The sequence below is a fragment of the Sparus aurata genome, chromosome 24 (genome assembly GCF_900880675.1).
Source record: "Sparus aurata chromosome 24, fSpaAur1.1, whole genome shotgun sequence".
Lineage (NCBI taxonomy): Eukaryota > Metazoa > Chordata > Actinopteri > Spariformes > Sparidae > Sparus > Sparus aurata.
The window spans coordinates 21,581,249-21,596,979 of NC_044210.1; the positions used below are offsets into that span (position 1 = coordinate 21,581,249).

Genomic DNA, 15,731 nt, shown 5'->3' on the forward strand with positions numbered 1-15,731 from the left:
TAGAATAGTAAGTAGAATAGTTTTCTTCAGTGTCTTCAGGTGAATTTAACCTCCAAGAATCAGACCTGAAAACGCCTGAAAATCTGTTTCACCCAATCAGTCCATCCCACAGCTTCCTGCTGCAGACAGGGTGAACAGTTCTCACTTCCTGTTGATGAGCGTCTGACTCAGACTGGGTGTTTGTGGTTTGAAGTTCAATATCACTATTACCTCATGAAACAGGAAGTCAAGACTTCTTTTCTGGTGAAGGAAGAAGCAGTTTGAGATCAGAGCAGCGCGAGGTTTCAGACAGTCAGCGCCGGTCGTAGCTGATCATGGATCTGCTTTGGATCATCCTCCCGGTGCTTCTGGGTCGCGTTCATGCTGAGAACATGACCGAGGTGAAGGTGGAGCTGGGTCAAAGCAGAACCTTAAACTGCTCCATTAATGACACATATAAGATCTACTGGTACCTGGAAATACGCAGCCAGTTCAGAGCTCGCATCATCGAAACTAACAGCAAAGATCCCAGTGGGAACGAATACTTTGTTCATCCTTCCAAAACCAAATATGAAGCCATCGAAGGAAGAAGACTTGTGATCAGAAACATCACAGCAGAGGACTGCAGGCTGTATTTCTGTGCCAGGAAGACAGGCGGCAACATTATAATCGTAGACACGTTCAGCATCGTCTCAGGTGAGTTCCACGTTTTCTATCAGGTGCTGTTGTAATGATGAAATCCTCTCCTGTGTTTCTGTTCTGGAGCTTCACAGTAAAACAGAGTCACAGCATTCTGCTAAACAACTGAAGCAGCTGAGACTTGATTTAACTTTTATTATATATAAATATCATAACTTTATACCTCATTTAAAATACTCTACGATTACCGAATAAATCTGGACAGTCTTCATTAACTTTAAAATCATTCACACTCTGTTCTTATAGTTTTATTTTGTCTTTTAACTATTTGTACTATTGTTTGTTGTTTTGCACCAACAGACCAGCGCAAATTCTACGTATGTGTCAACTTAATCAGCAATGAGAGTGATTCTGATCAAAACTATAAATTATTGCTACAACAACTCATCAGTGTTGGAAGGCAGCTGAGTACATTTGCTCACATCCTGTATTTAAGTTGTAAGGTATTTTCCTGCTTCTTCATTGGCTGGGACATTGGACTCTGGTCATGGAGCTGCTTTCTGTTGGTTTTAATATTCAAACACTCTGAATGGGCTGCAGCGTTCAGAAGGTGGAGCACGAGCTCAGACGCACGTCTATACAGGTGTGAATGTTGTCAAATCAAACTGAACTGTTCCTGTCAGAGCTGAGGACTCTGTTGTCATGTGTACTTTGAAATGTATTGATTAAGATGTCACCTGATGGAAGACTCTCCAGTTCAGTGGACCTGGAGTACAGACGGCTGTAAAGCTAACAGTGGACGCCTGTTGTCAAAAAGGCAATCAGTAAGCACTCTGCACATGTTGCAGCATCACGCTGTTGGTTGCGGCTTCTTTGGCAAGTTTTGCTTCATCATTCATCATCTGACACCACACTGCAATACTTCCTGTCATAACTTCCCTAAAACAGTCTGACGATCATGCCCACCTCAAGGCTTCAGTCAAAATGTTGTGCAAACACGTCTGAAGCTAAAAGTGACGTTTTCACTCCTTCATCAGATGTTTCCAACCAGTCAGAAGCAAACCACCAGCAGCCCGTCAGCAGGATCTGGCAGATCATCACCTACAGCTCGTTGGGCCTGAACCTCCTCCTGTTCTTAGTGGTTGTAGGTGAGTCGTTCTTTACGTTTCAGCCCAGAAGACTTTGTGGCTCTGCACTATAAACACCAGGAGCTTCTGCATGTGTTCATCAGCTCAGCGGCATCATGTTGTTGTGCTGCTTGTTCAGAAGTCAACTGCTTTAGAAAGAAAATGTAACCTGAACCATTTAAATCACCAGGTCATGTGTCACAACAGCAAACCAGCCAATGGTTCAGGAATAAAAACAAAGATCTTTTCTGTTTCTAAACCCATGAAAACAACTTGTCCTCGGAGCTAAACGAGTGAATCGCTCTGACAGTGGACAGATATGAGCGTCACAGAGCTCCAGCAGCAGGATCGAGGTCAACACTGTGACACACTCAGTGAAATATACCTGCTGATGTTCCAGAGAGACGGTTCAGTTTGAAATAAATACGATAGTTGTGTTAAAAAGAGAACGCAGGTTAGTGAGTTACTGAAATTACATTTAACATAAAACTTAAACACCTTAAATTAAGTTTCACATGAGAAACAAACCATGTTTAGGTTTAAAGTTACATTAAATACATACTGTGAGTTTTACAAGTTACTAAAGTTTTGTTTTCTATGGGATGTGAACCTCTGTGTCCTGGTTAACTTAGTAAAAGTTACAAAGAGGTTCCAACCTGACGTAAGTTGTGTTTGTTACCATGTTTGTTTCCCTAAAAGTTACATTAAATACATGATCTGAAGTTAAATATGTTACCTCCGTTATGTTCCACACAAATCACTAACAGCTTGTTTACAAGATAGTCGTGTGAAATACTGAACACAACTTCAGTACGTTACGTAAATATGTTTCATGTGAGAAACAAAGTTAAAGACATGTTAACTTATAGTTTCTCTTGAAAAACGTAAATACATAATATAAGTTAGGTATGTAGATTAACTCAGTCTCCTGACCGTCCAAGTATGTTATTACATTTAATGTAAGAAACAAACCGTGTTTATGTAAAAGTTGTGTTAAATATCTAAAGTAAGTGAAGTATGTCATTAAAGTTATATTTCAGATGAACAGTGTTTGCATGGAGGTGAACACCTGACGTTAGTAAGGTGAAGTCCAGTGTGCCGTTGTGTTGGTTTACAGGTGAACTGACTCACCTGACGCTGTCTCTGCAGGTTTGGTATCTAAGTCTCTGTGTTCGAAGAGTCAGAACTGCAAAAACCAGGTGAAAGAATCTGATGGCTTCGACTGTGAGAACCCGGAGATTGTGGAGGGGCCGCAGGTAAACACACCACTGCTACAGACTGATACTAGTAGTACTGCCGCTAACTCTGATGCTAGCAGCACTGCCGCTAACTCTGATGCTAGTAGCACTGCTGCTAACTCTGATGCTAGTAGCACTGCTGCTAACTCTGATGCTAGTAGCACTGCCGCTAACTCTGATACTAGTAGTACAGCTGCTAACTCTGATACTGGTAGCACTGCTGCTAACTCTGATGCTAGTAGCACTGCCGCTAACTCTGATACTAGTAGTACAGCTGCTAACTCTGATACTAGTAGCACTGCCGCTAACTCTAATACTAGTAGTACAGCTGCTAACTCTGATACTGGTAGTACAGCTGCTTACTCTGATACTGGTAGCACTGCCGCTCACTCTGATACTAGTAGTACAGCTGCTAACTCTGATACTAGTAGCACTGCCGCTAACTCTAATACTAGTAGTACAGCTGCTAACTCTGATACTAGTAGCACTGCTTCTAACTCTGATACTGGTAGCACTGCCGCTAACTCTGATACTAGTAGTACAGCTGCTAACTCTGATACTAGTAGCACTGCTGCTAACTCTGATACTAGTAGTACAGCTGCTAACTCTGATACTGGTAGCACTGCCGCTAACTCTAATACTAGTAGTACAGCTGCTAACTCTGATACTAGTAGCACTGCTGCTAACTCTGATAATAGTAGTACAGCTGCTAACTCTGATACTGGTAGCACTGCCGCTAACTCTGATACTAGTAGTACAGCTGCTAGCACTGCTGCTAACTCTGATACTAATAGTACAGCTGCTAGCACTGCTGCTAACTCTGATACTAGTAATACAGCTGCTAACTCTGATACTAGTAGTACAGCTGCTAACTGTGATACTAGTAGCACTGCCGCTAACTCTGATACTAGTAGCACTGCTGCTAACTCTGATACTAGTAGTACAGCTGCTAACTCTGATACTAGTAGTACAGCTGCTAACTCTGATACTAGTAGCACTGCTGCTAACTCTGATACTAGTAGTACAGCTGCTAACTCTGATACTGGTAGCACTGCCGCTAACTCTGATACTAGTAGTACAGCTGCTAGCACTGCTGCTAACTCTGATACTAGTAGTACAGCTGCTAGCACTGCTGCTAACTCTGATACTAGTAGTACAGCTGCTAGCACTGCTGCTAACTCTGATACTAGTAGCACTGCCGCTAACTCTGATACTAGTAGTACAGCTGCTAACTCTGATACTAGTAGTACAGCTGCTAACTCTGATACTAGTAGTACAGCTGCTAACTGTGATACTAGTAGCACTGCCGCTAACTCTGATACTAGTAGCACTGCCGCTAACTCTGATACTAGTAATACAGCTGCTAACTCTGATACTAGTAGTACAGCTGCTAACTCTGATACTAGTAGCACTGCTGCTAACTCTGATACTAGTAGCACTGCCGCTAACTCTGATACTAGTAATACAGCTGCTAACTCTGATACTAGTAGTACAGCTGCTAACTCTGATACTAGTAGCACTGTTGCTAACTCTGATACTAGTAGCACTGCTGCTAACTCTGATACTAGTAGCGCTGCTGCTAACTCTGATACTAGTATTACTGCTGCTAACTCTGATACTAGTAGTACAGCTGCTAACTCTGATACTAGTAGTACAGCTGCTAACTCTGATACTAGTATTACTGCTGCTAACTCTGATACTAGTAGCACTGCCGCTAACTCTGATACTAGTAGTACAGCTGCTAACTCTGATACTGGTAGCGCTGCTGCTAACTCTGATACTAGTAGCACTGCTGCTAACTCTGATACTGGTATCACAGCTGCTAACTCTGATACTAATAGTACTGCTGCTAACTCTGATACTAGTAGCACTGCTGCTAACTCTGATACTAGTAGCACTGCTGCTAACTCTGATACTAGTATTACTGCTGCTAACTCTGATACTAGTAGTACAGCCGCTAACTCTGATACTAGTAGTACAGCTGCTAACTCTGATACTAGTAGCACTGCCGCTAACTCTGATACTGGTAGCACTGCTGCTAACTCTGATACTAGTAGTACAGCCGCTAACTCTGATACTAGTAGCACTGCTGCTAACTCTGATACTGGTAGCGCTGCTGCTAACTCTGATACTAGTAGCACTGCTGCTAACTCTGATACTGGTAGCACTGCTGCTAACTCTGATACTAGTAGTACAGCTGCTAACTCTGATACTAGTAGCACTGCTGCTAACTCTGATACTAGTAGCACTGCTGCTAACTCTGATACTAGTAGTACAGCCGCTAACTCTGATACTAGTAGCACTGCTGCTAACTCTGATACTGGTATTACTGCTGCTAACTCTCATACTAGTAGCACTGCTGCTAACTCTGATACTAGTAGTACAGCCGCTAACTCTGATACTAGTAGCACTGCTGCTAACTCTGATACTGGTAGCGCTGCTGCTAACTCTGATACTAGTAGCACTGCTGCTAACTCTGATACTGGTAGTACAGCTGCTTACTCTGACACTAGAATCACTGCCGCTAACTCTGATACTAGTAGTACTGCTGCTAACTCTGATACTAGTAGCACTGCTGCTAACTCTGATACTAGTAGCACTGCTGCTAACTCTGATACTGGTATTACTGCTGCTAACTCTGATACTAGAATCACTGCCGCTAACTCTGATACTAGTAGTACTGCTGCTAACTCTGATACTAGTAGCACTGCTGCTAACTCTGATACTAGTAGCACTGCTGCTAACTCTGATACTGGTATTACTGCTGCTAACTCTGATACTGGTAGCACTGCTGCTAACTCTGATACTAGTAGCACTGCTGCTAACTCTGATACTGGTATTACTGCTGCTAACTCTGATACTGGTAGCACTGCTGCTAACTCTGATACTAGTAGCACTGCTGCTAACTCTGATACTAGTAGCACTGCTGCTAACTCTGATACTGGTATTACTGCTGCTAACTCTGATACTAGTAGCACTGCTGCTAACTCTGATACTGGTATTACTGCTGCTAACTCTGATACTGGTAGCACTGCTGCTAACTCTGATACTAGTAGCACTGCTGCTAACTCTGATACTGGTATTACTGCTGCTAACTCTGATACTGGTAGCACTGCTGCTAACTCTGATACTGGTATTACTGCTGCTAACTCTGATACTGGTAGCGCTGCTGCTAACTCTGATACTAGTATTACTGCTGCTAACTCTGATACTAGTAGTACAGCCGCTAACTCTGGTACTAGTAGTACAGCTGCTAACTCTGATACTAGTAGCACTGCCGCTAACTCTGATACTGGTAGCACTGCTGCTAACTCTGATACTGGTATCACAGCTGCTATCTCTGATACTAATAGTACTGCTGCTAACTCTGATACTAGTAGCACTGCTGCTAACTCTGATACTAGTAGCGCTGCTGCTAACTCTGATACTAGTATTACTGCTGCTAACTCTGATACTAGTAGTACAGCCGCTAACTCTGATACTAGTAGCACTGCTGCTAACTCTGATACTGGTAGCGCTGCTGCTAACTCTGATACTAGTAGCACTGCTGCTAACTCTGATACTGGTATTACTGCTGCTAACTCTGATACTAGAATCACTGCCGCTAACTCTGATACTAGTAGTACTGCTGCTAACTCTGATACTAGTAGCACTGCTGCTAACTCTGATACTAGTAGCACTGCTGCTAACTCTGATACTGGTATTACTGCTGCTAACTCTGATACTGGTATCACTGCTGCTAACTCTGATACTAGTAGCACTGCTGCTAACTCTGATACTGGTATTACTGCTGCTAACTCTGATACTGGTAGCACTGCTGCTAACTCTGATACTAGTAGCACTGCTGCTAACTCTGATACTAGTAGCACTGCTGCTAACTCTGATACTGGTATTACTGCTGCTAACTCTGATACTAGTAGCACTGCTGCTAACTCTGATACTGGTATTACTGCTGCTAACTCTGATACTGGTAGCACTGCTGCTAACTCTGATACTAGTAGCACTGCTGCTAACTCTGATACTGGTATTACTGCTGCTAACTCTGATACTGGTAGCACTGCTGCTAACTCTGATACTGGTATTACTGCTGCTAACTCTGATACTAGTAGCGCTGCTGCTAACTCTGATACTAGTATTACTGCTGCTAACTCTGATACTAGTAGTACAGCCGCTAACTCTGGTACTAGTAGTACAGCTGCTAACTCTGATACTAGTAGCACTGCCGCTAACTCTGATACTGGTAGCACTGCTGCTAACTCTGATACTGGTATCACAGCTGCTATCTCTGATACTAATAGTACTGCTGCTAACTCTGATACTAGTAGCACTGCTGCTAACTCTGATACTAGTAGCGCTGCTGCTAACTCTGATACTAGTATTACTGCTGCTAACTCTGATACTAGTAGTACAGCCGCTAACTCTGATACTAGTAGCACTGCTGCTAACTCTGATACTAGTAGCACTGCCGCTAACTCTGATACTGGTAGCACTGCTGCTAACTCTGATACTAGTAGTACAGCTGCTAACTCTGATACTAGTAGCACTGCTGCTAACTCTGATACTAGTAGCACTGCTGCTAACTCTGATACTAGTAGTACAGCCGCTAACTCTGATACTAGTAGCACTGCTGCTAACTCTGATACTGGTATTACTGCTGCTAACTCTGATACTGGTAGCACTGCTGCTAACTCTGATACTAGTAGCACTGCTGCTAACTCTGATACTGGTAGCGCTGCTGCTAACTCTGATACTAGTAGCACTGCTGCTAACTCTGATACTGGTAGCACTGCTGCTAACTCTGATACTGGTATTACTGCTGCAAACTCTGATACTGGTAGCACTGCTGCTAACTCTGATACTAGTAGCACTGCTGCTAACTCTGATACTGGTATTACTGCTGCTAACTCTGATACTGGTAGCACTGCTGCTAACTCTGATACTGGTATTACTGCTGCTAACTCTGATACTGGTAGCACTGCTGCTAACTCTGATACTGGTAGTACTGCTGCTAACTCTGATACTGGTAGCACTGCTGCTAACTCTGATACTGGTAGTACTGCTGCTAACTCTGATACTGGTAGTACAGCTGCTAACTCTGATACTAGTAGTACTGCTGCTAACTCTGATACTAGTAGCACTGCTGCTAACTCTGATACTAGTAGCACTGCTGCTAACTCTGATACTGGTAGCACTGCTGCTAACTCTGATACTGGTAGTACTGCTGCTAACTCTGATACTGGTAGCACTGCTGCTAACTCTGATACTGGTAGCACTGCTGCTAACTCTGATACTGGTAGTACAGCCGCTAACTCTGATACTGGTAGTACTGCTGCTAACTCTGATACTGGTAGTACAGCCGCTAACTCTGATACTGGTAGCACTGCTGCTAACTCTGATACTGGTAGTACAGCCGCTAACTCTGATACTGGTAGTACTGCTGCTAACTCTGATACTGGTAGTACAGCTGCTAACTCTGATACTGGTATCACAGCTGCTAACTCTGATACTGGTAGTACTGCTGCTAACTCTGATACTGGTATCACAGCTGCTAACTCTGATACTGGTAGTACTGCTGCTAACTCTGATACTGGTAGTACTGCTGCTAACTCTGATACTGGTAGTACAGCTGCTAACTCTGATACTGGTATCACAGCTGCTAACTCTGATACTGGTAGTACTGCTGCTAACTCTGATACTGGTATCACAGCCGCTAACTCTGATACTGGTAGTACAGCTGCTAACTCTGATACTGGTAGTACTGCTGCTAACTCTGATACTGGTATCACAGCTGCTAACTCTGATACTGGTAGTACTGCTGCTTACTCTGATACTGGTAGTACTGCTGCTAACTCTGATACTGGTAGTACAGCCGCTAACTCTGATACTGGTAGTACTGCTGCTAACTCTGATACTGGTAGTACTGCTGCTCATAGTATTTTCAATAGTGCTCCACATGTACTTTGCTGTACTCAGTCCTCCTGTTGTGTTTCAGTACGAGGAGATCCAGCTGGAACGCGCCGCCCCGCCTGCTGCGCCTCCTTCAGAGTGTATTTACTACAAAGCTCAGATGCCTCGACCAACGCTGCCTCAGCACTGACACCTGAGACTCCTGAGACACCTGAGACACCTGGACAGCAGCCCAGATACCTGTAATATTTACTGTATCTTTGACTTGACTACCTCAGGAAAACACTACAGACGAACCAATCAGAGGACTGATTGTGTCTGACACTGCTGGCCTTTGTCTTTCCTGACCGATGGAGCAGTTGTCAATGTTGACAACCACCTTTCTTTCACCTGAACTGAGCCTCTACTGTCGTCACATCAGACAGAACGTTCTCCCTCCGGGTGTTAACACTTCTAATCTGTGAGGAACCCCATCAGAACACGATCTGTTTGGGGTTTCAGACAACGCCTGTAAATGAACTGTCAGTGATTATTTATATGTGTGAGAGATGAACCAAAACCTCAGAGCTTCTGTTGTTCTTGAACTTTCTGAATGAATGTGAACAACATCAGATGAACATTTTCTTCATGTTCAGTCAAAAAGACTTCTGCTGACCTGCAGACCACCTGAGTCAGGACCGGGCAGCTCTGAGGCCCAGTTTGACTTTTGTACAGAAAATCCCCAAATAGACACAAGTGTTGTGGTTTGACCGGAGTTACAGCAGTGGCTGTTACACCAGTGAGGCCTCTCGTCATGTGGTGGGAGGGTTGAAGCTGCAGCTCACAGTGAAGTTCCTGTTTTGTTGTCACAGCTTCACCACAGCGGCAGCTCCATCGCTGACTGGCCTCAAACCTTTCACCCCAGATCAATGACTCAGTCTGTCAAGACACTCTGTCTGCATGAACCATCCTGAGGTTCTCTCATCTGTTTTTCTTTCTTTTGATCTGTTTCTGAAGAATCCGCTGTGATAGTACCTCTGTAACACTTCAGAAATCATTTGTTCTCTTTCTAAAATTAACCTCAGAACTGCCGTCAGTTTAAAATTAATCACAATTCCTGTGAAATATTTCCTGTTTATTGTGCAACTTTGGACCTTCTAGACCTTAGTCGGCAAATGTCGGTCGTCTCATGAGTGTTTTGTTGACTCAGCAGAGTTTAAGTTCATCCGACTCAACTTCTAAATTGGTTGAGTAACATTCAGACTGCAGGCTCGAGCCTCATTTCACAAAGAAATGGAATAATAAAACTAAACATCCAAACTAGAATGGCTCAGTGCAGTGAAAAGCTCTGCTTGGGTCCAACAGTTCCCTTTGATTAAATCAATATCAAATACAGCATGTTTAAATCAGGAAAATGTGGATTTATTTGGACCACCCACCTGCATAAGCCTGATTGTTTTCATCAAGATCCTCAAGTTCCCCCCAAAAATTTATGAAAATGTCAAAAACTGATCCAAAGATTTCTGGATCCGTCTCTTTTTTTCTGGATCAGCACCAAATTCATCAGGGCCTGTTCTGGGCCGAGACCCAACTTCTAATGAAGTTTGGTGGAAATCCGTCAAAACATCATTTTAGTCTAAAGACTGTGTGTCAACATGAAAGTTTCCTTTTTCACTGATGTGCATCTCACTTCCTTAATGGTTTCCAGTGATCAGAAGTTCTGCAGGGGAGATTCCTGGACGTCACAGAACACATAAAGGTCCAAAAGGTCTCAGAATTTAGACAATGAGATATTTAAATCTTTAGAATGTATCAAAACATCAATATAGAAGTCAGAGTCATCTGCATATCGATTCACCTCACACGTCCTGCACTCAGTAACGTGACACAACGTTAGCTTCAGTCCATTAGCTTCTATTTATTCACTTCTATTTATTAGCATCAGTCTGTTATTTTTAGTTTATCAGCATCTATATGTTTTCTAGTTTCTGCCTGTTGCTGGGGAGATGTTTCCTCCTTATCTAGCATGGAGGGTTTGTAGGATGAGTTTTTACCCGTTGAGGTTCACTGTGGGAGGACGTTGTTAGGAAACAACCTGCTGAACACAATGTGGGCGGATGAACCTCTGCAAACGAGATTTAATCTTTAAAATAACATCGTCCCACATGGACTCACCTTCATGATGTCTCCACAGTGAAATATTAAATCCCAAATGTTTTTATGTCTAAAATATTACAGATGTGTTGTGCTTAGTTTAAGGCTCAATGGCTCAGAAGTCCACGGTTTTATTTCCATGGTCATCATCTCTGAGCTGTGGAGTTTCTGAAGAAGGCTTCAGTGGAATTTCCTTAAATGTGTGAACAACCACAATGACAAGCGTTTGTTTGAGCTTCACTGTTAAACTGCAGCAGTTCAATCGTTTTTTCAATCATATTTGAGATTGAAAATGAGGTGAAACCTCCACAAAACTTGTAAACTTTCTAGCTTTTTATTCCAAACTGCAGTTGCATGTTTGGCTGCAGCAGATCTGTGAAACCACAGCTGGAGGTGTGAAGTTGTCTCAGCTGTAGCTGTGTTAGAAAATAAACATGATCAGAAAAACAACTACAAGAAATAGTCTCCAGCTGAATTCTCCATCTATAGAAGACTGGTACGATGTTATCTATGAAATCTTTGTAATGGAAAGAATTAACCTCTCAGTGAGGCTGCAGCAACATACATTTGTGGAAAATGTATATTTCCCCAAAATGCCCTTCTGTTGTTTAAAAAAAGAAAGAAAACATTTTTTTTTATTCATGTATTTATAACTTGTCTATATTTCATTTATCTTCTCAAATTCAAGACACCTCACGTTCTGTTTGTTTTGTTCTGTTGTTTTTTTTTTAAAGGAAAATGTTTGACAGTATGTGAAGTCCAGCCTGAGATAAAGACTGAACGGTGTGAAGACGTGAAACCAAATAAAGAACCAGTCAACAACAAAAGACAATAAATATTATCATCATTAACAGATACAACATACAACTAAGAAGATACATGTGAACAGTTTATAGTTGTGCTGATGTGATCAGAACTGAGCTCATTACTGTACATACAGAATTTTAACTATTCGGTGTTAGCAGTTAGCTTAGCTTAGCTTAGCTTTGGCTCCCTGCCACATACTGAGGGGCTGCTGTCCGGGCCTCAGTCTGATCCCACACTTCTGGAAGCATCTGGGAACAACCAGACAACAACACACCTGATGTCCTGATAAAGAGTTATAAACCTTAATAAGACATTGTTCTCACTTTAAGATCCAGCTGCTAAGATCAACTACAGTAAACTGCTGAGAAGTGTCTGTGTAATGTGAATCTATAAACTGCTTTTTATGTCTTCTAGTCAAACCAGAAAATGTTGAAGGTTCTACTATAGACGCTTGTATATAAACATTTAAAGTGTGCTAGAGGTTATTTGGATGTGAAACTGAAGTTGTAAGTACATCTAACACACAGAAACCACATCCTCTTTTCAGACGACGCTTCAGTCTGATGGAACCTGGAGGTCAAAGGTCACCTGGTGTACAGAGACCACAGGTCAGACTCTGACTCAGAGTCCGAGTCTGAGTCAGACTCGGACTCGGACTCGTCAGCAGACGACGTGTTGGTATGAGCTTCATCTTTATGTCAGTCTGGTTGATGTACAGTGAGAGAGAGAGTCGACCAGCTGTTGTTAGGTTTCCTGTCAGACGAGTGAATCAGCAGGTTTCACTGTGTGGAAACAGACTGTCTGCTGGTCACCACAGAGGTCAGAGCATTCAGAACCGATCAGAACCATTCAGAACCATTCAGAACCACTCAGAACCATTTAAAACCATTCAAAACTATTCAGAACTACTCAGGATCACACTGAGTCCAGTAACTAAAGCTGTCAGAAGTAATGGAGTAGAAGTGTCACGTTACATAAAATGGACATACGCAAGTAAAGTACCTTAAAACTGTAACTAAGCACATGAAGTAAAAGTACTTAGTTACATTCCATCAGTGGAAACAGACGGTTACAGAACACTCCACTACATTATCATCATGTATGACTGACTGTAACCTGGAAAGTAACTAAGTACTTTTACTCAAGTACAGTGCATGAACACATTCATGGTGATTTACTGAGTCTTTACATTTTAAACACCTTCTACTCCATTACTTCTGTCTATCAGCGTTAGTTACTAGTTACTCTTCAGATTACCTTCCTGCTGAGTGTGTGTGATAAACTGACATTGTTGTAAAAAGTACTCGAGTAAAGTCTCTGATGTTAAATGTACTCGAGTATCAAAGTATCCGTAAAGTAACTGATCCATAGATCTACATGTATAAACTGAGTCAGCTGATCAACACGATCACTGTTTCTATTTAGAAAATCAGTTCTTTTAAAAATGTAATCTGTAAAGTAACTAGTAACTAAAGTAATCACATGAATGTAGTGGAAGTATAAAGTATCAGAACACGTGAATACTCAAAAAAAGTAAAAGTACCTCAGAACTGTAGTCAAGTAAAAGTGTTGAAATGAATGTTTCATATTTACAGTATGTTTGTGTAACTCATATACATGTTTAATGTATCTATAATTATACAGTCAGTAAATCAAAAGTGATGACGTCATCTGTTAATTTAAAGGCAAATTATGATTATTACAAAAAATGTGATCGTTTAATATAATTGCATGAATTAGTTTTAGTCATGTGATGTGTTGCAGTACCGTCTGGATCCACATGGAGGAGCTGTGGTGCTCCAAACTAAACACTGTGTGTGTGTGTGTGTGTGTGTGTGTGTGTGTGTGTGTGTGTGTGAGCAGTTTGTTTTACTTTATTGTTATATTGTATTATTTATTGTATTGTTATCATTGTTAATGTTGTAGTTGCTGATCAGCACAAATAAAAACACAAATAAAGCAGATGTTTGAGAAAGAGAGAGAAGTGTAGAAGAAGAAAACCATTCAGCTCAAATGTTGATGTGTAAATAAAAACAAATATAGTTTATGATATTAATGTAGAAGTTGATTTGTCCCGTTTCATTCTTGACATCAGTCTGAATTAAACAGAACTCAGAGTCTGAGCGCTTCATAGAGACAGATGTGTGTGAAGACAGCGTCATTGATCCTGAACATCACAGCATCACTGCTGCTCTGTTTTCAAAATAAAACCATTTAAAACTTTCGCTTTTAGAGCAGATTTAGAATTTACTGTATCTTTTTAATACGACTCCTGAGATAAAATATTTGAACCATGAATTAAAATCTGAGCCTAATAGTGGACTTGTTTATTAACAGATGTCATCCAGATGTTGCTGTAGTTGTTGAACAGGAAGTCTTCTGGACGTATTTTCCTTCCTTTGTTTGGTTTGTTTGGGAAAAATGTTTAATTCTGTTTTCTCTCCAACTTTAAGAGAAAGGAAAAGTAGCCACTGATGTTCTGGGTTCAGACGAACACACTGAACTCACTGAGCTCGTCTCATTATGCTTTTACCTAATTACCATCTGATCTCTCAGTCACTGTCACTAGCAGGCTACGTAGCATGAGCGCTAACTGAGTAAACTCACAGAAAAACCTCCTGTTGTCTGTTTGGCTAACAGGGCTAACAGCTAATGAAGCTATGCGAACAGTTTGGAGGTAATTTAAAGAACAACTATGAACACAAATAGAAACAACATTGACTCACATATAGTTCAAATCGTTTTTCAGGACTTTAATCTCAGTAATTGGTTTACTGTCAGTGCTAGCTAGTTAGCTAACATCACCTCTGTGCTAGTGATTTGCTGCCCCCTGTTGGTCTTCAGTGTGAATCACACATGTGGTCAATTAAACTGTGGGCCACTTAATACTTCTGATCCACCACATGTTGCAGTACTTTTTACTTCGCTACAGTTACTTTACGCATTTGTTCATGTTACTTTAATTAGTTTTACTCATGTAAAGTATTAGAAACACGCATCAACAGCTGAGTGTTTCGCTGTGATTTTATTTTGAAGGCGCGCAGCGGAAACGCGACGCTTAAAGTTGTGGATAACTTGACGGTTTGTAGCGCGAGACAGAGCGGTGGAGAGAAAGAGGAGAAGAAGAAAAGAAGGAGGAGGAGGAGAAGAAGAAGAAGGAAAAGAAGAAGAGGAGGAGGAGGCAGTGTCCGTGTGGAGGATAAACCCCGCAGACAAACAGACCGGACCGGACCGGACCGGACCGGAAAGAAAGACAACAAACGTGGACCGCGCCACGCTGAGGAATATTACTTCATTTATCGCTGTTGTTCTTAAATTTGCTGTTTTTCAAGCGGAGTTCTGTTCGGCTCCGGACAGCTGCTCCTGACCCGTGTGTGCGCCCGCTCAGCATGCCGCTGCGAGGCTCTCACGCCAAACCTAATTCATAAAAACCTTTATTTAATATTTGTAAGGCAGTGTGTGCGTGTGTGCGCTGTGGATGTGCACGTGCGCGCCCACGCCCCCCGTCCCGTGTCCCGCATCAGCACGCGGCGGATCGATGAGGATGGATTTATTTACCTGAGCACGCGAGCAGAAGATTTAACTGTGTTTTGAAGCTGCTTGTTTTTACCGGATGGATTCGTGGATATTAAATGATATAGAACTTGACTGGACACCACAGAAGAAGAGCAGAAGGTGAGTTTTATGACGTTTAACTCCTCTTTCTCTGTCTGTAGAAACACTTAATCTGACACAGACATTCACCTGACACCTGAACGTTCACCTGACACCTGGACGTTCACCTGACACCTGGACGTTCACACTGCTGTGATGGTCACCCGGGATTTCACTGCACTTACTGTGGAATCTGACTTTCTTTAAGTATGAAGACGCCAGAAATTCCTGAATTATTGCACAGAAT

General features: G+C 42.1%; 1 protein-coding gene across 1 annotated transcript; it reads left to right on the top strand.

Annotated features, from left to right (window-relative positions):
• The first annotated feature begins 167 nt into the window (after positions 1 to 167).
• LOC115576683 (uncharacterized) lies at positions 168 to 11,432 on the top strand. The gene is made up of 4 exons (XM_030409271.1): positions 168 to 675; positions 1,656 to 1,766; positions 2,895 to 3,001; positions 8,976 to 11,432. Exons 1-4 carry the CDS (start codon positions 315 to 317, stop codon positions 9,078 to 9,080), a joined length of 684 nt encoding a protein of 227 aa, XP_030265131.1. The 5' UTR covers positions 168 to 314; the 3' UTR covers positions 9,081 to 11,432.
• The last annotated feature ends 4,299 nt before the right edge of the window (positions 11,433 to 15,731 follow it).